Source organism: Mustela nigripes, chromosome 17, assembly GCF_022355385.1.
Source record: "Mustela nigripes isolate SB6536 chromosome 17, MUSNIG.SB6536, whole genome shotgun sequence".
Classification (NCBI taxonomy): domain Eukaryota; kingdom Metazoa; phylum Chordata; class Mammalia; order Carnivora; family Mustelidae; genus Mustela; species Mustela nigripes.
In genome coordinates, this window is record NC_081573.1 from 6,510,198 (window position 1) to 6,533,546 (window position 23,349).

The following is a 23,349-nucleotide window of genomic DNA, read 5'->3' on the forward strand; positions in this document are numbered from 1 at the left end:
GCTTCCGAGTGCCCGCCAGGGGGCGCTGGGAGCCGCGAAAGCTGGAGAGCTCGCGTGGGCGGCAGGAGCGCGAGGTCAGCGTGCCCCGGCCGCGGTGGGTGTGGTCGGGGCGTGGGTCCGGGGCTCAGCCCGCGGGGTCCGCAGGCCGAAGCCCCCGGGAGAGAGCGCGTGCGCACACATGGTCGTCCCTGTGGACAGCGTCACCTCTCCTCCAGGAGCCAGCTTGTCTTCGGTGTTACGTGTCAGGGGTGGCGTCCCAGGTGGCGCACGCTGGCGGGCCGGGCGGGGGCGGGGGGGTGTTGGCGGAGGCACGATGTGCCCGAGCCCGCGCGATCACAACCCCACGCCCCAGGGCTTGGTTCCCAGGCCCCCGCGGCGGGAGGCGAGAGAGAGGGCTGTCCCGGAGGGAGGGCCCCAGAGTAACTTTTCTTCGGAAAATATGTCGGTCTGGCCCCCAGCCCAGGCCTGAGTCATCAGACTCTGCAGCATTGAGTCATGGCCTCCAACCCCCCGCCCCGCTTCTGGGACCTTGGAGGGGAGACCCCCCCCCAACCAAACTCAAGCCCTGCCCGGGGCTCTCCTTCCGGGGTAGTCAGGGAGAGAGCGATCCCCCCCCCCCCCCCCCCGAGACAGCGTGACTTCCACGTGGAAAGAAGCCTTGGCTTTATTTGCTCTGTGGGAACGCTGTTTGCTGTTCGGTTCACAGGCCCCTCCTAGGCATGGGGTCGGAGCAGGGCGGGGGTGGGGGGTGGTGCATGCTGATGGCTGTGGGAATCCCCGAGAGCATCGTGGGGGGGCATCATCCCCACCTATGTCACCCTTCCCCATCTTTCCCATGGGGTCCCCAAGCACTAGTATATGGTGAAGGCACCAAAGGGTGGAGGGCAGGACGGGAGGGGTCCCTTTAGGGAGGAGAGGGGAGGGCTATAGCACCAAGAGCCCCTCCCCCCAACACATCCCCATAAAGGGGACTAAAATAAAGCCCAGGCGCCTTTATCTCTGGTAGGGGCTCTACTTAAATAGGGGCTGTTGGCAGAGGAGCTGTGCCTCAGTCTACAATTCAGGCCACCAACGGTGGGGAACCTGGGGGAGGGGACCTCCAGGCTGGGTTTTCAAACCAGGGTGGTGGGCGGAGGCCAAAAATACCTCAAAGTGGGCACCCAGTCTGGGCGAAGCAAAGCTCCAAGGGGCTTTTCTGTTTGCTGAGAATCCTTATTAAAGAAAGGGGTGTGCCCAGAAGTGGGCAGAGGAGCTGAAGAGGGGTCCCTTTGAGGAAGTAGTGTCTCCCCTCTGAGCTCCCAGGTCCCAAGGCCTGAGAACAGGGTGGAGTTGTGGGCTGGATGGGCAAGAAGTGAGGAAGGGGGTCTTTGTGTTGGTTATTGCAACCGGATGGCCACTGAACTATGGGGAGAGAATTGGGGCTCAGACTGGTTAGGGCCGGGTGTGTGTCTGTGTGCATTTGTGTGACGGTGTGGGTGCTCTCTCCTGAGGATGTCAGCCCCCTGAGGGCAGATGCATGTGTCTGGGTTGCTGTCTGCTGTAAGGCCCGGGCCCCAGAACAATCCCTGCCCATCCAAACGTAGTACGTGCTCAATAAATACTTGAATGAACAATGATTGAATCGACGCCTCTGTGTGTGGGTGTGCACGCGCGTGCGCGTGTGTTAATGTCCCCATGATGTGCCTAAGTGTACATGAGGGTAGGGGGCATGGGCCAGGCAGAGAAGCCTTGCCCCTCCCCTGGTCCCCATGGTCTGGCGGAGGGGAGTGGAGAGAGGCCCAGCTGTACAACTGAGAAGGTGGGCAGGTGGCAAGCGTGCAGGCTGGGGTGGGGATGTGCGTGCAGCCGGCTGGCGCTCGGGGCCACAGCAGGGCAGGAGGGAGGGAGGGAGGGCTGCTGGCTCATTCCGCAGAGCCCTTGTGGCGCCGCTTAGAGGGCGGCACGAGGCGGCGGGGCAGGTTGGCGGGCAGCCCGTGGCCCTCAAGCTTGGCCTCGATGAGGTGGCTGGCTAGAGCAAACTCCTCGTCATCCAGCATGCCATCCCGGTCGACGTCGCTCAGCTTCCAGATGCGGCCCAGCACCGAGTTGGGGAGCTTGGTGCCCACCATCCAGGTCTTGGCCTTGGTGCCACTCAGCTTGCCATCGGCCGGCGCCAGGTTGTAGAAGATCTCATCGTACTTGGACTTGTCCTTGGTCACTACCCACTCGGCCTCGTCGTCCGAGCCCTCCTCGCCGTCCTCCAGGGCCTCATCGGGCCCCCGCTCCACGAATGGGCCCATGTGAGTGCCCTCGAAGGCGCCGCCCTGCACCCCCACCTCGGTGCTCTCCAGCTCTTCCTGCCGCAGCAGCGGCATGAGCTTGGCGATGTCGTGGGTCAGCATCTCGTCCAGGGCTTCCAGCAGCTTCGGCTTCAGCGAGTGGAACTTGGTGAAGTCGTGAGCCATCAGCATCTCCTGTTGCGGGGGAGGGGGGAGGAGAGAGGAGCCCTGAGAAGTCAGGGGGCAGCAGAATCCTTGGGCGGCAGGTGTTGACGGAGAGGTGCGAACCCGTACAACCCGCCTGTCCCAGTCGGACACCCACGGCTCAGAAGAGACTGGGGCAGCGGGGTCCTGGGGGCCCTCCCCCTGTGCCAGGCACGCCCCCAGAATTACTGGACGGGGGGCCCTCTGATGACTTGCCAGCTGGTAGAGAAGGATTTCAATATTCTGATACCGGTCCCAGCCTTTCCTGAGCACAGCCCTGGCTCTAGCCAGCCTCTGTGGCACCCCAGGCTGCAGCTGGTCGGCACCCCCACCCTGGTGCAAATCGAGAAAATTCCATTCCTGCCGTTAGTTCCGTCACCCCACTTCACAGAAACGGGGGAGCGTGGCTTGCTGCCAAGTTTGGAGGTTTAGCCTGGGATGGCCAGATTGTCAGGAACTTGGGGGACACCCTGCCCACAGAAGATGACTTCTTCTAGAGCAGCCATGCGGCTGGATCTGTAGTCGTGCTGCTTCTGTCCCGTGGCCCCTCTGAGTCGCCTGCACCAGGAGACTCACAGCACAGACCGATCCGTGTCATGGACCGCACTGATTTCCAGCACCAAGGCAGAGAAGCCCGCTGATCTGGACACAAAGGGGTACGTTGGCGGGGGTCTGGACTCCAGGGCCTGCCTGCCCAGGTCCCAACCCAGTTCTGCCACCTAGGAGCTGTGTGTCCTCAGGCAAGTGACTTCACCTCTTTGGGCCTCGGTTTCCACACGTGTGAAACGGCTCAAAAACATTAGCGCTCCCCTCCCTTGGGGGGTGGGAAAGGCTAAATGAATTCATCTGGATAAAGCGTTCCAGAACTGTCAGTGTAATCGTATTAGCTGCTGTTTATCTAGCCCCGTGCTTCCCAACCACAGGAGATGTTGCCCTTCCCCAGTGGACGCTTGGCAAGATCTAGAGACATTTTTGATTGTCACATCTGGGGCACGCTACTAGCACATAGAAGCCAGGAGGATATGAACATCCCGCAATGCCCAGGACACCCCAGACCACAAACGCTCTGACCCCAAATATCAGTAGTGCTGAGGCTGAGAAACTTGATCTAGACCCCCAGCTTGGTGCCACACACAGGTCTCTAGAATTGTCCTTTCCAGTAGAGGAGCTACATGTGGTTATTTAAATTTAACTGAGCTAAAACTAAATAAAACCTAATGGGGCTAGCCGCTACCAAACTGGAAGTCAGAGTACAGAACATTTCCATCATGGCAGATGGACAGCACCATCCTAGAACGTGTCCTTAGAGAGACTGGACCAGGAGCTTTCCGCCCCTTCTCCCTCATCCCTCCTTGCTGGCTGGAAGGCATACAGAATGGCTGAAGTTTTGGAGCCATTCTGTACCATGTAGGGATCTTGGAACTGGAGGCCAGGGATGGGAGGAGAACGGAGAGAAAAGGGGACGCTGTCCCTGGCTCTGGAAAGCACCAAACCAGACCACCTTCTAGGACTTTATGGAGAGAAACAAACTTCCATCTTATTGAAGCCGAGGTTCCCTGGGGTTTTGTCTTCATTTCCTTGTCCTAACTCACAAAACCGTGCCCTCAGGGAACCATTTGCAGGAGGTGCTTTCCAGAACCTGCCCTGCATCCCTTCTGTTCTCAAGGCCCCACCCTGAAGCCCACAGAAGCTGACCCCTTCCGCCTCCCCCGACGCCCCCCATGCCCCTCCAAACCCCACTCCTGGGGACAACCTCCCACCTGCATCTTCTCACAGTCCGGAAAGTCGCCGGGGGATATGTGATGCTCCAGCTGGATCTTGGCAAAGATGACGGGCAGCTTGAGGATAAGCTGCTTCTTCTTGTTCTCCTTTCCAAACACGGAAGGCATCTCCTTCTTCAGGTAGCTGATGATGTATGCGTGGACCTGCGGGAGGACAGTGTCATCACCTGGGGCCCCGAACCCAGAGCTCCTGATCCGCGTGGCCCGGAGGGGGCCTGAAAATGTGCATTCTGACCCTTCCAGGTGAGAAGCTGCTGCAAGAGCAGAAGGGCCCCTCCTTTCCTAGGCAATCCACTCCCCACCCCCCATCTACATACCAGCTGGAGCCTCTGCCTAGATTGCCTTGTCCACATTCCTGGACAGCTCCGTCTTTTGACGCCCAGCAGAATCTGGGCCCGGACCTCATCTGTTTTCACTGCTTCCCACCTCAGGGGCCAGCAACCCCATGGGCCCTGGCAGCACTGCCAGCCTGGGGAGACACAGCAGGCCCCCCACTGGTTTTCTGGCTTCTCTTGTCCCTACCATGCCTTCTCCAGGCAGCAGCGGCTGCAGAGGTCTTTCTGATTTTTAGGAAACAACACCAGATCATGAGACACAGCTCCAAAGTCTCCATCTGCTTTTTATCCAAGTACAAAATTCCGACCATAGCTGACAAGTCCCTACGGCAGCAATTCTCAAAGTGTGGCCCGGGGAACCCCAGGGATTCCCTCCCCTCCCCAACCTCTTTCAGGGGTTCACATAGTCAAAACTATTTTTATTACAATACCAAGGTGCTATGTGTCTTTTGTGCTCCCATTCCCCCTCCCTGGGTGGGGGGGCAGTGGAGTTTTTAAAGGCAACAGGATTCGTGATACTGTAACTGACTGAGTGCAGGAACAGATGTGAAAATGCAGAGGTCTTCTCAGGAGCCAGACATTTAAGGGACTTGCAAAAATGTAAAACCGGGCCACCGTCCTCTGTAATTTTTTGTTTGTTTGTTTGTTTATTTGGAGATAATTTTCATAAAATATATGGGACTTAGCCCATGTCCTAGGCTTATGGTTATTTAAAAACTGATCTTCTGGGGCGCCTGGGTGGCTCAGTGGGTTAAAGCCTCTGCTTTCGGCTCAGGTCATGATCCCAATGTCCTGGGATGGAGCCCCGCATCAGGCTCTCTGCTCAGCAGGGAGCCTGCTTCCTCCTCTCTCTGCCTGGCTCTCTGCCTACTTGTGATTTCTCTCTGTCAAATAAATAAATAAAATCTTAAAAAAAAAACCCTGATCTTCTAATATCTACTATCCTTATTAATATAAGTTGAACTATCATAACTCATGCATAACATTTATAATCCACTAACTGCTGCTTACTAATAGTTACATGGTTATTGTTGGTTCAGCGATAATACTAGATGAATATTAAACATTTTCTTCAGTTTTAACTTCTGGTATGGCCAATGTAGACAGATTCAACCCATGTACCCATACAGTCTTTGGGGCGCTCAATCATTTTCAAGAGTGTCATTTGCTCCTGTGACTGAAAGTTTTGAGAACTGCTGCCCTCCAGGATTTGGCTCCTAGTGTTTTATCCCATATCCTTCACCCTTCCCTGCAGCCCCATGTCAGCTTCCTCACCTGTCATCTTTGTACCAGCATGCTAATCTTTTTCTTGCCACAGGGCCTTTGCACATGCCACTGTCTGCCTACTACTCTGCTCTGATTTCCCCAAGCTGGTTCCCTCAGTATTTCCTCACAGAGGCCATCCTATGAGAAGCAGGTGCCCCAACCACCGCCATCCAATTATTTTCTACTGTCACTTCCCTGGCCCCCATGATGTTTATTGAGACCCATCCTTATTTTGCTTATCTCGTGGCTTACTTATTCTGTCTCCTTTCATCAGAATGGGAGCTCCAGGAGGGCTGGGACCTTATCTGTTCCCTCTGTCCCCAGTACCGGCAAAATATGCACAGAAAGCACTCAAGAAATACTTGTGGAGGGTAGCAATGAACTTGGGAACCTTTGAGCCCCAATCTCCAAAGTTATCAAAAAATAAACAAGAAGGGCAGAATTGTGAACATTCGCATTTTTGAGCAGGAAGCTCAGTAATTAACTGCATATGCTCAAATAAAAATAGACTATATCTGTAAAAAGACACAAGAAACTCCTCATGGGGGCTGCCTCCAGGGAAGAGGCACTGTGAGGCGGTGGGGGCAATCAGGACTGGGAGGGAGCATGTTTAACCCAGCTTAACTGCTTTACCATGAGATGGTCTTAAAGGTTCAATGGAAAACATTCGTTTGAAAGTTCTCTCAATGAATCATAGGTTTAGAATGCTAAACATTTTGGCGGTCCCTGCTGGTTCTAAAACCTCATGTCCTCCCAACTCCACCACTCTGCCTCCTCCAGCCACCCTGGGCTCCTCCTTCCAGGCTGTTCTGCCTCAGGGCCTTTGCACTTACTGTTCCCTCTGCCTGGTAGGGCCTCCCCCAGACCATCACTCTCCCTCCTTCAGGTTTCTACTGGGAGACCCTCCCTGACCTCCTTAAAACAGTCCCTTGCCAGTTTCCTTTCCTCTGCTTCATTTTCCTTCCTGATCCTTATCACATACAATACTGTATGATATTATAGATTCATTTGTTTGATACCCACTTCCCCAGTAAAAAGTAATTCTACAAGAAAAAAAAAAAAAAACAGCATTAACTCATTTGTTCCCTGCTGTAACTTCAGGGCTCAACAGAGTGCAGAAGCATGTTGTAGTGCTCGGTAACTGTTTGTTGAATGAATATCACGGGGCTGCCTCAGAGAAGCTTGGTAAGAAGGTTCAGGGCATCTTGGCCTCTTTGGAATCAGACCCACAAGATCTTGGCCTCCAGTATCGCAAAAACAGTGAAATCGCTCCTTCTCGCAGCTATCACTTCAACCAAAGGGCAGCGCCGGGTGACTCATCCACTCCCTATACGTACAGACAGGGAAACCGAGGCACTGAGGGGTAGCTACTCAGAGTCCTGAGTGTTTGGGAAGGTAAATGGTGTGAACTGTTGCTCGATGGCCAGACCAAGTGTGGCGGAATCACACGTGGGGAATGGGTGGGTGACATGGTGCAGCGGAGGGGCATAGGGAGGCTTGGTCATAGTTGGACCCTGTGTGAGGGGCACTGGAGAGCCACAGACGGGTCGAGGGAGGGAGGGGAAGGAATGGTCCCTAGGGGTCCGGGGCCAGTGGGGCAGGGGCGTGGTCAGGATGGTGGGCGGGGCCTGTGAGCGCGGGCCAATTGATGTGAGGGGCGGGGCCTAAGGCGGCTCCTCCGGGACCCAGAAGAGGGAAGGCGGGAGGGCGCTGATGGCTTTTCCAGAGAGGAAGCGGGGGAAGGTGCCAGGAAGAGATAAGGTGGGAGGGCGGGCTGGGCCGGGGCGCGGGTCCCGGACTCCGGGGTTTGTCCGGGTTTCCGGAGCCGCCTCCTGCCCGGCGGGGGCACCAGGTGTCCGGCCCGGCCCCGCCCCTCTGTCCCACGGCCCTGGGCCCCAGCTCCCGCCGCTGTCTTCGTCCTCGAGGGGCCGGGGGCCAGGGGCCAGGGGTCCGTGGGGGACCAGGGCGAACCAGAGTAGGGCCTCAGAGAGACACGGAGGAAGACAGAGAGGGAGAAATAAGAAGAGGGGAAGAGACAGAAGGAGAGAGCGAGGAGAGAGGGACAGAGACTGAGGGAAGGGGAGAGGAAGAGCCCGAAAGAGAGAAGGAATAGGAGGGAAGAGATGGCCGCTGGGAAAGAGGTAGAAATGAGGAGAAACACACACGGAGAGACAGAGACACAGAGACGGTCCAGAGCCTCGGTGGGGGAGGAGGGAAAGGTGGATTCCGAGGCTCAGAGCTGTCCCTGCTGGGCCGCTCCCTCCCAGGGAGGATTCCTGGGGTGGGGGTAGGGGCCCTGACTCACCCCTTCTTTGCTGCTCCTTAAACCAACACCTCAGGCTCCTCCACCCCCCATAGCCTTCTAGGCCTCCCTGCCTGCCCGGTTTCCTGCCCCACCTCCACCCTGGCAGCCTCCCCTGTAAATGTTCCATTTGGCCTCCAAAATCGCTCTCAAACCAGTGCTCTCCTCCCCCTCCCAAAGCCCTGCTCTGGATCCAGGCTCCTCTCTGTTCCTCGGTCCCCAAGCTCCTCCTTGGTCTCTAGCCTCAGTCTAACAGCCCTTAAATTCCTCTACCAGAAGGCAGCCTGAGTGAGACCCTATCTCTCCTGTAATCTGAACCCTTCCATGGCTCCCCAGTACCCTCAGGACAAAACGCAGGTTCCAGGCCACAGCCCTGGGTGGTCTGACTCCCACCTCACTGGGCTCAGATTCAGTTACTTGCACTGTCTACACAGGGTTCAACACTGACAATTTCCCTCTTCCTTGAACTGGCCACCTTCTCATCTCTGGTCCACACACTTGTTGGTCCCACGGTCTAGAATTCCTTCCCCTCCTCATCCTCCCTTTCCTCCACTTTGCAGCTCAGATGCCATCTCCTCCAAGAAGTCCCCCACCCCAATTCCCCATGTACCAGCCCGGCCCATGATGGGTCATCACTGTCTGGGGATGAGTCTGTCTCCTCCCCTGAATTTCCTTGGTCACTGCTGTGTCCTCAATACCACCTAACGCAGGCTGGGCATAGGGGAGGTTTTGTCAAATGAAGAGTGTTGGTTCAACGCCATTCATTCAATACATATTCACTGAGCACAAACTCTGTGCCAGGTGCTGGGGATACAGCAGCGAACAAATCCCGACGTCTGGCTCAGTGGCGCTTTCATGCGAGTGGAGACAGGCAGTAAACCCAGAAGCCCAGTGAATGGGCAATGTCCGGCCAGGCAGCAATGAATGCTATGAAGGAAACTACAACAAGGATAAAGCAAGACTCAGAGGCGCCTGGGTGGCTCAGTGGGTTAAAGCCTCTGCCTTCGGCTCAGGTCATGATCCCGGGGTCCTGGGATGGAGCCTCGCATCCGACTCTCTGCTCAGCGGGGAGCCTGCTTCCCCCTCTCTCTCTGCCTGCCTCTCTGCCTACTTGTGATCTCTGTCTGTCAAATAAATAAATAAATAAATCTTTGGGGGGCGGGGGGAGAAAGACAAAAAGGATAAAGCAAGACTCACATGATGGGAGCCGGGAGGGACTTACAGTCATCAGAAGGGAGGGCAGACAGGGAAATGTTCTGGAGCTTGTTGAGCAAAGACTTGAAGGAGGTGGGGAGTGAGCCAAGTGGGAGGGAGGCAAGGAAGAGGTGGTTTCCAGGAAGCAGGAAAAGTACGTGCAAAGGCCCTGAGGTAGAAGCAATGGGAGGCAGGGCAAGGGCAGTTCCTGCCCCCATGCTCCAGCCTTGCCTGCACATTCCACACACACACACACCACACACACCACACCCCATGTGCTGCTCACCCGCACCAGCCGGGCCCTCTTCACCAGGTCGTTGAGCTTGCGCAGGGCAGCGTGACGTGGTAAGCCCTGGATGTCTCGGAAGAGGTCCTGCTCCTCCAGCTCAAAGAGGCGCCGGTTGTCCGGCACCAGGAGGGGCTGGGACCAGAAGGAGCCGATGTAGACGCGCAGCACCTCGGGCGTGCCCACCACCTTGCCCAGCGCCCACATGAGCGCCCCGTAGACGCGCATCAGCTGCTGGGTCTCCACCATGTCCGCCTTGTTGAGCACAACGCGGATCTTGTCCTCATGGCCCCGCAGGGCGCCGATGGCCTCGGAGAACTCATCAGAGATCTCCAGCTTGTGCGCATCAAAGAGCAGGATGATGAGGTCCACACGCTCCGCGAACCAGCGCAGCACGGCTGGGAAGTCGTAGCCTGGAGGTACACAGAGGAAGCGGTGGAAAGGGCTGAGGTCAGCCCCGCACCCTCCAGCCTTTCGCAAGCATTCACTCCTTTGGATGGACAGTGGACTGTACGGATGTTCAGGTTGTTAACTTTTGAAAACCTTCTCTGGGCGAAACAGCCAAGGCCCCAAGAGTATCCTGCAGCTCTGCACCCACCCCCGCACCCAGAATTAAACCATCCCTCTGGCCCCAGGCCCTCAGAATTACCCCATCCCTCTGGCCCTTGGCTACAGAGGGCCATCACCTGCCCCCTTTTCATTCATTCCTCAGGCAGGTATTAGTGGCATGCCCCCGTCTGGATGTACGGGTTGTTAAAATACTGAAGTGTTTCTTAACAGACTCCCTGTGCCCCTATGAACCTCCCCCTACCCCGGGGGTCTTCCAAGTGCCTCCATCACCCCAGCCCCTCCCTAAGGCTTCTGGATCTCCCCACAATCCAGCAACTGAAGAGTTCACATTGGCTCTAGTTCGGCTCTCACCAGAGGAGATGGTAAATATTTTGAATTTATTTAACAATATTTACAGAGAGTCTTTTGTGTGCCAGGCCCTATCCTGGGCACCCAGAGATACCACAGATGACACAGAGACAAGTCCTGGCCTTCATAGAGTACCTGTCTCAAGAGGCTTCATTCATTCATTCATTCATTCCTTGGTTCATTCATTCATTCACACCCTTCGCTTTTGCTGCTCACTCACATATTCAGCAAGCGAGGCTTAGGAGAGCAGAGAGGAGCCACGGTGGGTGGAGTGGGGGGGCAGGCCTGACTTAGCGGTCAGGAAGTCCTGGGTTTGAATTTCACCTCTGCCCAACCCCCCACTCCCCCCAGCTGTGTGAACTTAAGCAAGTAGGAAACCTCTCTGAACTTGTTTCCTCTTCTGTAAAATGGAGGTCCTAACAGAATGCGACTTGGAGGGCTGTTGTGGAGATTAAATGAATATAAATGAGCTAATATATAATATACCAAAAAAGCTTATCTGTAAAGAGCCTAAAACAGTGCCTGTTTTAAAATGCATGAGCTCGGGGTGCCGGGGTGGCTAAGTCGTTAAGCCTCTGCCTTCGGCTTAGGTCATGATGCCAGGATTCTGGGATGGAGCCTGCTTCTCCCTCTCCCACTCCCCCTGCTTCTGTTCCCTCTCTCGCTGTGTCTCTCTCTCTGTCAAATAAATAAATAAAATCTTTTAAAAAATAAAATAAGTAAGAATAAATTACATGGGCGAGCTTTAGGCATGTCAGTGTATACCTGAATTAAACTGTTAAAATAGGGGCAGCCTGGGTGGCTCAGTGGGTTAAGCACGCCACTCTTGGCTTCTCAGGTCGTGCTCTCAGGGTTGCGGGATCGAGCCCCCCATTGGGCCCTGAGCTCAGTGTGGATCTGCTTGAGATTCTTTCCCTTCCCCTTCTCTCTCCCTCTCGCTCTCTCTAAAAATAAATAAATAAATAAATAAAATCTATAAAAAAATAAACCGTTAAAACAAGGAAACACAGGGGCGCCTGGGTGGCTTGGGTCATGATCCCAGGGTCCTTGATCGAGCCCCGCATCTGGGCTCTCTGCTCAGCAGGGAGCCTGCTTCCTCCTCTTTCTCTGCCTGTCTCTCTGCTTCCTTGTGATCTCTGTCAAATAAATGAATAAAATCTTAAAAAAAAAAAAAAAACAAGGAAACACAGTCTGGGAACTCGGTAAATGCTCAACAAGTTTTAGTTGTGACACATGCGGGGTGCAGTGGAGGTCTCCCTTCAGGAACTGTCCCCAGAGCCATCCTGGTCCTGTTCTCTCATTCAGCTCAGGCACTGAGGACACAGACCCGTTCCCAAGAGTGGTCAGGCCAGGGAGGGGGAGCCTAGAGAGACTTAGGAGCCCAGTGGGGGCACTTGACCCAGCCTTGGGGAGTCAAGAAGGGCTTCTCAGAACCGGGGACACCGTGGTGACCTGGGGGACAAGGTGCTACCTGTCAGAACAGGAAGCTGCTGCTGACTCCCCTGCCATTGCTGCTTTCTCTCCCTGAATCATGGAGTTGGATCTTCAAAACACCCTCGGGAGACAGGTGCTTTTGTGATCCCCATTTTCCAGATGAGGAAACTGAGGCATGGACAGGTTGAGGGAATGACTCAAGACACATGGGTGGGAGGTGTGGAGCAGGAGTCTGCATGGGTCCCTATGCTCTAGTGAGGAGTGGGTGCTGGGGGCACCCTGTCCAGCGGGAGCAGGGTCCTTGTGGCCCCTTGGGACTTGATGGGGTGGGGGAGGGGGAATCTGCTTGTGGGGAGAAAGTGCCAGGGAACTAGGACCTCCTTCCCTCCCCAGCGTACACACACACACACACACACACACAAGCCAGGATTTGGAAAGTGTGTCTCATGCAAGGCGGGAGGAAGGGAGGGAGGTTGAGTCAGCGCGGGAGCAGGAGACGTGGCAGAGTCCCCGGGGTGCACAGCTATGACACTCACCAGGAACACAGTTGACCGCACACCCAGAGCGCCTACTGTGTGTCGCACACCGAAGTGCTTCACAGGTTTGACACTGAACGTGAACCCCCCGTGCCACCTACAAGGCTGAGGCTGTTTTTACCCTCCTTTTACAAATGAGGAGACTAAAACAGGGAGATGAGTGGCTTGCCCAGCGCCCGTGGTTTAAAAGTAGCAGGGACCAGATTTGAACCCCACCAGAGACCCCCCCCTTTGCTTCAATCACACAGGGAGAGGCAGCCAGCCACGCCTCCCACCAATGCACGCACACGTGCGCACACATCCTGACACAATCATAGCCACAGGCTTCAAGATGCGGACTCCCATACATACCCTTGTGCTCTCTCCAACCTCCCACACACTTGCACACAGACAGACCGACAGACTCTCCTCCTCTTCCTCTACCCAACCTGCCAGGGAAAGAAACCCCGTTCCCTTCTTTCTCCTCTTCCCACAACCTCGGCCCCCGACCCGGCTCCCCTCACTGCTCTCTCCTCCTGCTCCCACAGGCCCAGCTCCGGGGGGGCGGCGCCCCAGGAACTCCCAGCCCCTCCCTCCTGTCTTCCCCCTCGTACTGGCCGCTCGCCCTCCCATTGCTTCTGCAGCTGCCCCCTGCTTGTCTCCCAGGGGGACCCGCGCCCGCTGGGCAGCAGCCAGGGACGCCGTCACCCTCCGCGCTCCCGCCCAGCCTGGTGGCCCAACCTCCTGTCCCCTCTGCCCCACAAGGCAGACTCCTTTTACCCAGTTCCAGGCTGGCCAGGCAGACATTGCGGGGTGGCTGGGGGGGGTGGGGTGCGGGCTAGGCAGGGGTGGGGGCCGGCTCCCCCGGAGGCCCCATTGGAATTCACCCTCAGCCGCTCCCCCTGCACAGCTGTTTATAAATTCCAGGCCCATCTTGGCCTGCGCCCAGATTCCCCCTCCCAAGCCCTGCTCAGCCCCATCTGCGGCCCAGAGGTGAAGCCAGGAACATGCCCAGAGCCCAGGGCCTCCGTGCTCGGCCTCTTGCCTCCTCCCTGAGTATCCTGGGTCTCTCTCTAAGGCTGCCCACACTTGGGATCTCTCTCTGACTTCACGTGTCTCCCTCCGTCTCTCTTGATCTCTCCCTGCCTCATCCTCCAGACCAGCCCAGACACGGAGCTGAGGCCTGCTCCCACGTGTGCACGCCCATGCCTCCCCTGTCCCCTTGGCATGCACAGACATGGAGCAGCACAGCCTTCCACGGGCTCCCTTTTGCCACCCAGCCAGCTCTGCGCCAGCTGACGCAGGCCCATGTCCGAGCAGAGAGCCAGCTGCCGCCTCCCTCAGACCCAGGAGTCCGGGCCCACTCACCCCGGCTCACTCTCTGTTTGGCGCCTGACAGGATGCCCGGGGTGTCGATGATACTGATGCTCTCCAGGACCTGATTGGGGAGCTGGGCGCACATGAACCTGAGGCAGAGGGAGAGCCGTGGGTCAGCGCAGGGAGAGGCAGGAGAGGACCCATAAGAAGGGAAAACCAGGACAGCACAGTGGGGGACTCAGGTACAGAGAAGGGAAGAATCTCAAAAGATCGGGACAGAGAATAAGAACCACAACCAAAATAAATAAATAAACAAGTTAATTAATTAACCCAGAGCTGATGTTTACCGAGCACTTATTCTATGCCTTGTGCTGTGCTAATAAGCACCTCATACAGAAGTGGGACTATGGTTACCCCCATTTTCCAGTTGAAGATAAGAGAGGCACAGAGACATGAAGTCACCTGCCCAAGGCCGCCCAGGTAGAGGGCAGGTGGACTGGGGCAGGCTGGCCACCGGCTTCAATGGAGGAGGCAGGAAGGGGGAGGAGAGGAGGGAATTGGAGCGCGAAAGAAAGAAACAAAGGCAGGGGTTGGGGGGCAGAGGCAGGGAGATGCACCCCTGCTTCTCAAGCTGCACACCTGTTGAGGAAGGTGTTCCCGAAAGGGTTGAGCTTGCGGAAGGGCTTGTCCGGGTCAACCACAAGGGCGTTCCCCGGCACGGTGCCCTCGGTGTCCCCATGCATGACTGCCACGAAGCAGTCGGTGGTGGGCTCGGGCCCCACGCGGGAGCCTGGCACCTCCTGCTCCAGCAGGTACTGGATGAAGCTGGTCTTGCCCGTGCTGTACTGGCCGGCCACCAGGACCATGGGCTTGCCGTCGAAATCGGCATCTTCCAGGGCTGGCGAGTGGAAGGCGCCGAATCGGTAGTGCTCCTCCAGGGGCAGCAGCTTGGTGCGGTAGAGCTCCTTGAGGGACGAGGTCACTGTGCGGATGGCCTCGGGCTGCTGGCCCCGGGCACCGCCCCGCTTCATCCAGCTGAACATGGTGGCTCCACGCTCCCCACTGGGCTCGCTGATGGAGATGGGCACAGGTTGGGGGAGATCTGCCTGCAAGAGGGGCACAGGGTGTGTTGGGGGCCTGCCTCACAGAGGAGGAGGAGGAGAAGGAAGGGAGCCGGAAGGTGGGATGGGTGGAGGAGGATGGGAGAACTGGCTGGGGGTGGGGTGGGGGCAGCAGAGAGCACGGGAGGGCAGGAGGTGAGGGTTCCCGGAGGAAGATGGTGATTTCAGCTTGAGGAAGAGAGAGAGATGAGTTGTGGGATGATGGAAGTAGCAAGACTGATGATGGGAGACCAAGGGATGATGAGCACCAGATGCGGACACAGTAAACTGACCACGGATCAGCAAACTCTGGCCGAGCTGACTTTTGAACAGCTCCCTTCCATGCACAGCAAGGATCCTGTGCAAGACGGGCAGAGAGGATGGTGTGTGCCAAGGCCCCGAGCTGTGAACGGCATGGAGCAGGTTGCGGGACACAGGAGGGGTGAGAAATAAGGCTGAAGGGTTGGCTGAGTGCACCCAGGTCATGAGGGGCCTCAGGTGATCCCAAGAATATGAAGATTTCTGGTCACTGCATGCCAGATGCTGCTCTAACTCATTTAATCTTCCTAACAATGTGGTAAGGTAGGGCTATTATTATCCCCATGTTTCTGATGCACAAAGGAAGCTCACAAAGATAGCAATAACTTGCTCAAGATCACTTGGTTAGAAAACGCTCAGTCTGGGACACCAGGCAACCTGACCTTGGAACATGTACTCCTATCACAGGTCTGTGTTAGAGAGAATTGCCAACTCAGCAGCAACAAGCACCCCCATCCAGACTGTGTTTTCAGTATCCTCTTACTATCTTTTCATTCTCTGTAGGATCTGTAGTAATGTCCCCTCTTTCATTCTTGATATCAATCATTTGTGTCTTTTTTTTTTCTTTTTTTTTTCTTCCTTGATCAGTCTAAGTGGATGCTTATAATTTACTGATCTTTTCACAGAACCAGGCTTTGGTCAGGTTGGAGTCTCCAAATACCATTTTCCATTAAACAAACAAACAAAAACAGAGCTTCTTGTAGAAATGACTGATTCCAAGGCCGGAGCAGGAGAACAAAATGAGCCTGATCAGGTAGTGGGAAGGTGGGCAAAGATGTAAGGGACATGCTACTGGGAAATTGGACCAGCCTAAAGGAGTTCCCACTGGCCAAAGATAGGACGATTTGAGCATCAAAATTAACTGCATATCAAAAATGTTAAAACCCATAAAATCACAATGATACTTAAAGGAAAATAAATATATAGAGAGGAAAAGGAGTAGAGGGGAAAGAGTGTCAGAGAGATAAAGGAGAGGCGGGAGCTGGGACCTGGGATGTTGGCAGAGAGGGGCAGGCCTGGGTGGTGTCCTGGGCAGGGAGGGGTCTGAGGGACATTTTAGAGGTAGCTGGACAGGCCATTGCGTTGGCGAAGTAGCAGAGGAGCTCTTGAGTGGGAGGAGGGGCCAAATAGGACAGAGATGGGTGAGGTCAGTAGAGGGAGACTCCAAGGAGGGCATCTCTTCTGTCTGAGAGGATGGGAAGACCACTTGGGAGTGGGAGCAACTGAGCACGAGGGGAAGGAACAGGGAGGCCAGGGGGGCACTGGCACAGGCTGGAAGGAGCTGGAGGGAGACAAGGAGGTTTCACGGCACGGGGTGCTGAGGAAGCGCTACACACTGCGGGGGGTGGGGATTGAGAGTCTTGGGGGCGGCAGGGGAATAATCAGGCTTCTAGGCTCCGCGGACCGGGCGGGCTTTGGCAGGCGACAGTGGCGGTCGGGGACCACTCACCGATGGGCGCGCAGGCGGCTGCACCGGGCGGCGGGCTGGACGGGGGTCCCGCGGGGATCCGAGGCGCCCGCGGAGCGGCCTGTGCTCCAGGTCCTGTCCCGAGCCGTCTGAGCCGGGTGGGGCCCAGAGCCGGGAGGAGGGAGGGGGGGGGGGGGGGGGGGGGGGGGACCAGGCGCCCCCCCCTCCCTAAACGGGAACCCGGCCTCTGGAGCCCCCTGGTGGACGGTGGCAGGGCGGCTTCTCGAGATGGGTGAGTGCGAGGCTTTCAATCCCGGTTCAAAATCCAGATCTCTGCCGCTCCTCTTAACCTGGGAATGCTAATATTAATACTACGACTAACAACCACAGCAGCAGCAGCAGCAGCAGCAGCAGCAGTAATAATAATAATAATAATAATAATAATAATAATAATAATTTTAAAACTTACCTGACTTCATGAAATTCCTCTTCTCACAACCCATCCTGGCTTCTCTCTTGAGAACTCAAAGTAAAAGCCAAAGCCCTCGATGGGGCCCACAAGGCCCTACGCGCATCTGCCTGTTCCCTCTGCCCTCACCTCCCTCCTTTTCCCCCTGGCTCACTCTGCTCCAACCACACTGACTCCTTTGCTGCTCCTCAAGCACTCCAACAGCCCTCCAACTTCAGGGCCTTTGCACCTGCTCTTCCTGCCACCTAAACGGCTCTTCCTGAGCCAGGAAGACAGATGCGAACAGCTCACTCCCTCCCCTCATTCGTGTCTGCTCAAATGTCACCTCTTCACAGAATCCCTTCCTGATCTCCCTATTTAAGGCTGCCCCCCCATCCATCCATCCATTTTCACTGTTTTATTTTTCTCCAAAGTTCGGATTATTCCATATTTCTCTGCTTAAGTGACTACCTCCCTAGCAAGAGCACAAGCCCTCCGAGGACTGGGATTTCCAACTGGGTGGTTTTCTGCCATGTCCCCAGGCTAGCACCGTGCCAGACACACCAAAAGGACTCAGTAAATATTTGTTGATTTAATCTTTCCCGATCATTGAATGTCTCCTTACATGCAGATTTATTAGTTAAGAGCATTAGCTCATTGAGTTCTTAGAATGTCCATGAGATGTGACAATCGTTATCCCCATTTTACAGATGAGATAAATGAGTCCCAGAGAAGTGAAATCAAAAAGCACAGAGAGATCATTCAGGGCTTAGAGCTGTACCTGGCCCCTAGCAGATGCTTAAAAAAAATCAGGTCTTATAATCCAGGTCTGGAGCTGAGTTTTCTCTCTCAGCATGGGAGTCAGAGCCTACAAAGCCTTGAGTCAAATCCCAGCCCTGCTACTTGCTTGCAAGAGAACGTCAGGGAAGAGATTTTGCCTCTCTGAGCCTCAGTTTCCCCATCCGTCTTGCTACACAGGACCATTTCCTTTGGGTCTTTGTTCAGATGGTGCCTCCTTTGTGAGTCCTACCCTGACCTGCCCCAACGCCCCCCACCCCAGTTCCTACTTCTTTTTCCTTCCTAGCACTTAGCACCATCAGCCAGAAGAGAGATGTTCCTTATTTTTACTTTTATTTTTACTTCTTTATGAGATTTTATTTTCATGTATTTATTTTCAGTGTGACTTATTTTGAATATTTCCCTACAGGAATGTCGGCTTCTCACAGGCAGTGGCTTGGGTCTGTTTTGTTTACTGTTGTCACCCCAGTGCCTAGAACAGGGTCCAGCATCCAGTAGGCACTCAGTTAAATAGTAATTGGCTGAATTCAGTAAGGTACATAATGGGGAGGGGGGTGCCTGGGTGGCTCAGTTGGTTAAGCATCTGTCTTCCTGGCTCAGTTTGTGATCCCAGGGTCCTGAGATCGAGCCCCCGCATCAGGCTCCCTGCTCAGCCCGGAGCCTGCTTCTCCCTCTCCCTCTGCCTGCCACTCCCCCTGCTTGTGCTCTCACTCTCTGTGTCAAATAAATAAATAAAATCTTTTTAAAAAAGGAGTCAACTGTATTCCATAAAGAGGTATATGAATATAATATATTTTATACATAATTATAATATATAATTATAATACATGATCACATATAATGCATAACAGAATATATATTATAAATATTTAATAACAGGCCTGAGTATAGTGGTGACTAACGTTATTATAGCCAAGAGCAAGGTCCTCTTCTAGAATCTTCCCATGGGGCACCTCCCTTCCCCCTCAGAGGCAACCCCTCAGATGAGTTTCGGGAGGGTCTGTGAATTTGGACAAGGAGAGAAAAATGACATCTGGATCTTTCACTGAGATTTCACGGTTTCCATCAACCATGAACAAAACAAAGCACAATGATATCAGGGGGACTTGTGTCACTGCCATGGGGGGGAGTGTGGCAGTTTTCACCACATCGTGGTTATTTTGGAGATTCCCAGTGATTGTTTACTCGCCGCTGATGAGACCACCACTAGCTCTTTCTAATTAGTGTCTTGATACAAGAGCTCTTATTACCGTGTCACAGATTCATGGTGGGGGGAGCAGGGGCTTTAAATACACTGACAGCTGGATCTCAGGATAATTGGCCCCCTTGTCAACTGCCCTGCCTCCTTTTATTTTTATTTTTATTAATATTTTATTTATTTGAGAGAGAGAGAGCCCATGAGTGAGGGGGGGGAGGGGCAGAGGGAGTGGGAGAAGCAGACTCCCTGCGGATGGGGGAACCTGATGCGGGCTCAACCCCAGGACCCTGAGATCATGACCTGAGCCCAGGGCAGAGGCTTAAAGGACTGAGCCACCCACGCACCCAGGACGATCCTGCCTCATTAAATAGGCTTTGAGCTCTCAGTTACTGTGGCTACTGTCTTGTGTCCCTGGGTCACTGATCTCTGAATCAGGGAGTCTCCGTGTGACAAGTCTCCCTGTGCTCTTACAGCCCCTGGAGCCCTCTTTCCAAGGCATAAGCTCACAGTTTTGTGGGGTTTTTTTTCCCCCCAGCTCTCTCCCTGCTCAGCTGTCAAAACCTGGTGGAGAAATTCTGGCATATTCTACAACACGAAACCTTGGGGACATCATGCCAAGTGGAATAAGCCAGTCACAAAAGAACAGATACTGTCTGATCCCACTGGGGAGGTGCTGAGAGCGTCAGAGCCATTGGGCCTGGATGCAGAATGGTGATGGGCAGGGCTCGAGGAGAGAGAGATGGGGTGTGTGGGGTTAGAGTTTCAAGTTCCGAGGTTAGCCAGTGGTGGTGTTTGCACAACGTGAAGGGAGCTACTTAATGCCACTGGGCAGTATACTCAGAAATGGTTAAAGTGGTCAGTTATATTATGTCGTGTGTATTCTCCCACAATCAAAGAAAAAAAAAAACAAAACAGATGGAGCAGGTGGCCAGCCAGAAGTTAGGGATGAACTTTGGATGCTGTCAGTTTAGGGTTCCAATCCTGCTCTGTGCCCAGGTCTCTTTTTTCCCCAGATGCCTCAGCTACAGAAAAGGGGACGCCATACGCACCCACCCAGCTGCTTCTGGGATCTGGGAACAAGGGTCTATGAGGTTTGGTGTCCAGTTTGGTCTCCAGTGAGGGGTGGCTGGGGGTGTGCGGGGGGGTGGGAGGTGGGGTGGTTCTGGCTCCCTCGTTGCCCTCTCAGAAAGGCCTTGTTCTTGCCCCTCTCCCCTCACCTCCCTGGAAGCTGGGAGTGCAGAGGCCAAGATTATGGGCTTGCAGCCAGACCGCCTATGGTGCAGCCCAGCCTGCCACTGACTGCCCCGGGACCTCAGTTTCTTCATCTGCAAGATGGAGCTATCAGTCCCCACAAAAGGGGACTCTGGGAGGACCAGACAAAATATCCTGGGTGAAGGGCTTGAAAGAGCGTCCACGGTTAAGTGTTCTATAGCTAGTCATCGCTGATCCTCTGCTGGGGCTGCATGGAGTCAACCTTCCAGAACCAAGACCCCAAGCCTGGAGAAATCACCCGCAAGCTTTTTTGCGCAACCACGTGGGGTGTCCCGGAGCGCGCGGGGATCCAAGGATGTTAAGAACTGCGTTTTCGCGTGGGGTAGTAGATACAGAGCTAGGAAGGGGGACTGTCTCTCCCCCCACCCCACCCCGAGACCCTACATACCAGCTTGCCCGCCACCAACACTCCCAGGGCCTGCAGAGAAACTGGGAGCATCAACCTGGTCCAGCAGCGTCACTGGGCACCTGGACCTTAGCAGGGGCCTCTTGGGGGTGGGGTGGTGCTCCGGTTCCGCACTCGCCCCACCCCTTTCCCAAGCGGCCGCCAGAGGGCGCTCAGAAAACCGAGTCGGCTCCAGCCCTTGGCTTCGCACCTTCGAGGTGGTTCCCCCCCACCTCCCCACATCACTCAGCAGAATCATCACCAAGAAGCACAGGGTCCCACACCACAGACCTGCTTTGCTCCCTCCCTCCCACTCTCACCCCCCAGCTTCCAGCCACGTTGGCCTCCTTGCTGTCCCTCAACGCTATAGACATTCTCCTGCCTCCTTCCCACCAAAATCTCCCAGTGGCTCCCTCCGTCACTTCATGTATGTCTCTGCTCACATGTCACCTCCTCAAAGAAGTCTTCCCTTCCCACCTGATCCCGGGTGCCTGAATGTGCAGTTACACAGGTTGTCCACTGCGCAAAGCACTCACTGAAGGGGTGAGAGGCGCCTGGAGTCCACCTCACATTCAGTCCTTCAAAACTCAGTGCCCAGGAGAAAGGGGAACTGCTTTCTAGTTCGCACAAAGGCGTTCTGGTTTGGGACTAGCCTCATCCATTCTTCTACCCCTTGTTATGAATTGTGTCCTCCCCCTCCCCCAAGGGGATGTGCTGATGTCCTAAACTCCTGTGCCTGTGAAGGAGATCTTATTTGGAAACAGGATCTCGGCAGATGTAAGCAAGTGAAGAGGAGAGTATATTGGAGTCGGGTAGGCTATTGTTCCACATGGTCTCTCTCTCTCTCTCTTTTTTTTTTTTTTTAAGATTTTATTTATTTATTTGACAGAGAGAGATCACAGTAGGAGAGAGGAAGGGAAGAGATCACAGAGAGAGGAAGGGAAGCAGGCCCCCTGCTGAGCAGAGAGCCCGATGTGGGACTCGATCCCAGGACCCTGAGATCATGACCTGAGCCGAAGGCAGCGGCTTAACCACCTGAGCCACCCAGGCGCCCCCCACATGGTCTCTTTTTAAGAAGAGACACCAGCGCCAACAAAGGATGTAGCCACAGACTAGGAACACCTGGAAAGTGGAAAGTCAAGGAAGGATCCCCCTGCAGCGTTTCTAGAGGGAACATGGTGCTCGTGGTGCCTCGATGTGGGATGTCCAGTCTCCAGAAGGGGGAAGAATAAATCTCTGTTCTTCTTCTTCTGCTTCTTCTTTTTTTTAAAGGTGTATTTATTTATTTAGAGAAGAGAGCAGGCACATGAAAAGGAGGGGTAGAAGGAGAGAGAATCTGAAGCAGATTCCCTCCTGTACGGAGTCCAAGGTGGGGCTTGATCTCATCACTCCACAAGCTGAAACCAAGAGTCGGCGGCTTAACCAATTGCGCCATCCAGGCACCCCAAATCTGTCCTTGGAGGCCACCCATTTCCAAGGGCAGCCACAGGAAACAGCCTGCTTTTCCTCCCTCCATCCCACGCTGTTCACACTCATAGGTGATCCTCATTCTTTGTGGATGCCCTATCTGTGAACTCATCTGCTTGTTAAAATTTATTTGTAACCCTCCCCAAACTCAAAGCACCTTCATAGACGTGTGCAGAGAGGCAAAAAATCTGGGTCACCCAACATGTGTGTTTCCAACTGAAGTTGAATAAAGCAACGCTCTACCTTCTGGTTTCTGCTCTCATGCCCAAGAAGCGTCCTTTTCAAGGCCTGTTTCGCACTGTGGTTTCACCTTTTTGTGCTTTTGTTGGTGACTTCACTGTTTAAAATGCCCTTGTACTGAAACATTGTCCTGCGTGCCGAAGGGGGACAAAGCTGAGATGTGTCTTATATAGAACATAACTGTGCTGGGGGCACTTGGGTGGTTCGGTCTGTTAAGCCTTGGCCTTCGGCTCCAATCATGATCCAAGGTCCCAGGTTCCAGCCAAGAGTCAGGCTCCCTGCTCAGCGGGGAGTCTGCTTCTCCCTCTGCCTGCCTCTCCCCCTGCTTCTCTGACAAATTAATAAAATCTTAAAAAAAAAAAACACACACACACGTGTTAGATGAGCTTCGTTCAGGCATGAGTTATAGTCTGTTGGCCATGAGCCCAATGTGCACTAATCTAGAATATATTATTAAGGTGTCTTTACAGAAATACACACAACACAAGGTTATGTATGAAAACAACTTACAAAAATGTTGTGACTGGAGGTTTGTAGGAAGCTAGCCCTGTATTTCCTCCAGGAGCGGTATTTCAGTATTCTCCAATTCCGAGTTCACAGAGACCACAGAACCTTATAGGGGAATGCTGAGAACTCCCCATTTGGTCTCGATGTTTTCCATCTGGTTTCTCCACTAAGAAGTCAGCTCCCCTCGGGTAGGGACTTCCATCTGCCGTGTTCAGTGGCACCCCTGAGCCCAGACCAGGGCCCAGCACCCCGAATATGTGTTTAACAAATAAGATGTGCAATGAACCCTCACAACCTCCGCCCCGCCCCCGCCCCTGCAGGTAGGGACCCAACCCCCAGACTTCAAACAACTCCCACCCCCTAAAGACCCAAAAGTAACTGGGCTGAGACGGAGTCAG

The 23,349-nt window shown here is 54.6% G+C and overlaps 1 protein-coding gene across 1 annotated transcript; it reads right to left on the reverse strand.

Annotated features, from left to right (window-relative positions):
* Positions 1–646: 646 nt before the first annotated feature.
* EHD2 (EH domain containing 2) lies at positions 647–16,808 on the reverse strand. Its single transcript, XM_059381488.1, has 6 exons — positions 16,679–16,808; positions 14,450–14,916; positions 13,862–13,959; positions 9,627–10,039; positions 4,223–4,387; positions 647–2,453 (listed from the first exon to the last, which is right to left on the reverse strand). Exons 2-6 carry the CDS (start codon positions 14,851–14,853, stop codon positions 1,902–1,904), a joined length of 1,632 nt encoding a protein of 543 aa, XP_059237471.1. The 5' UTR covers positions 14,854–14,916; positions 16,679–16,808; the 3' UTR covers positions 647–1,901.
* Between the last annotated feature and the right edge of the window lie 6,541 nt (positions 16,809–23,349).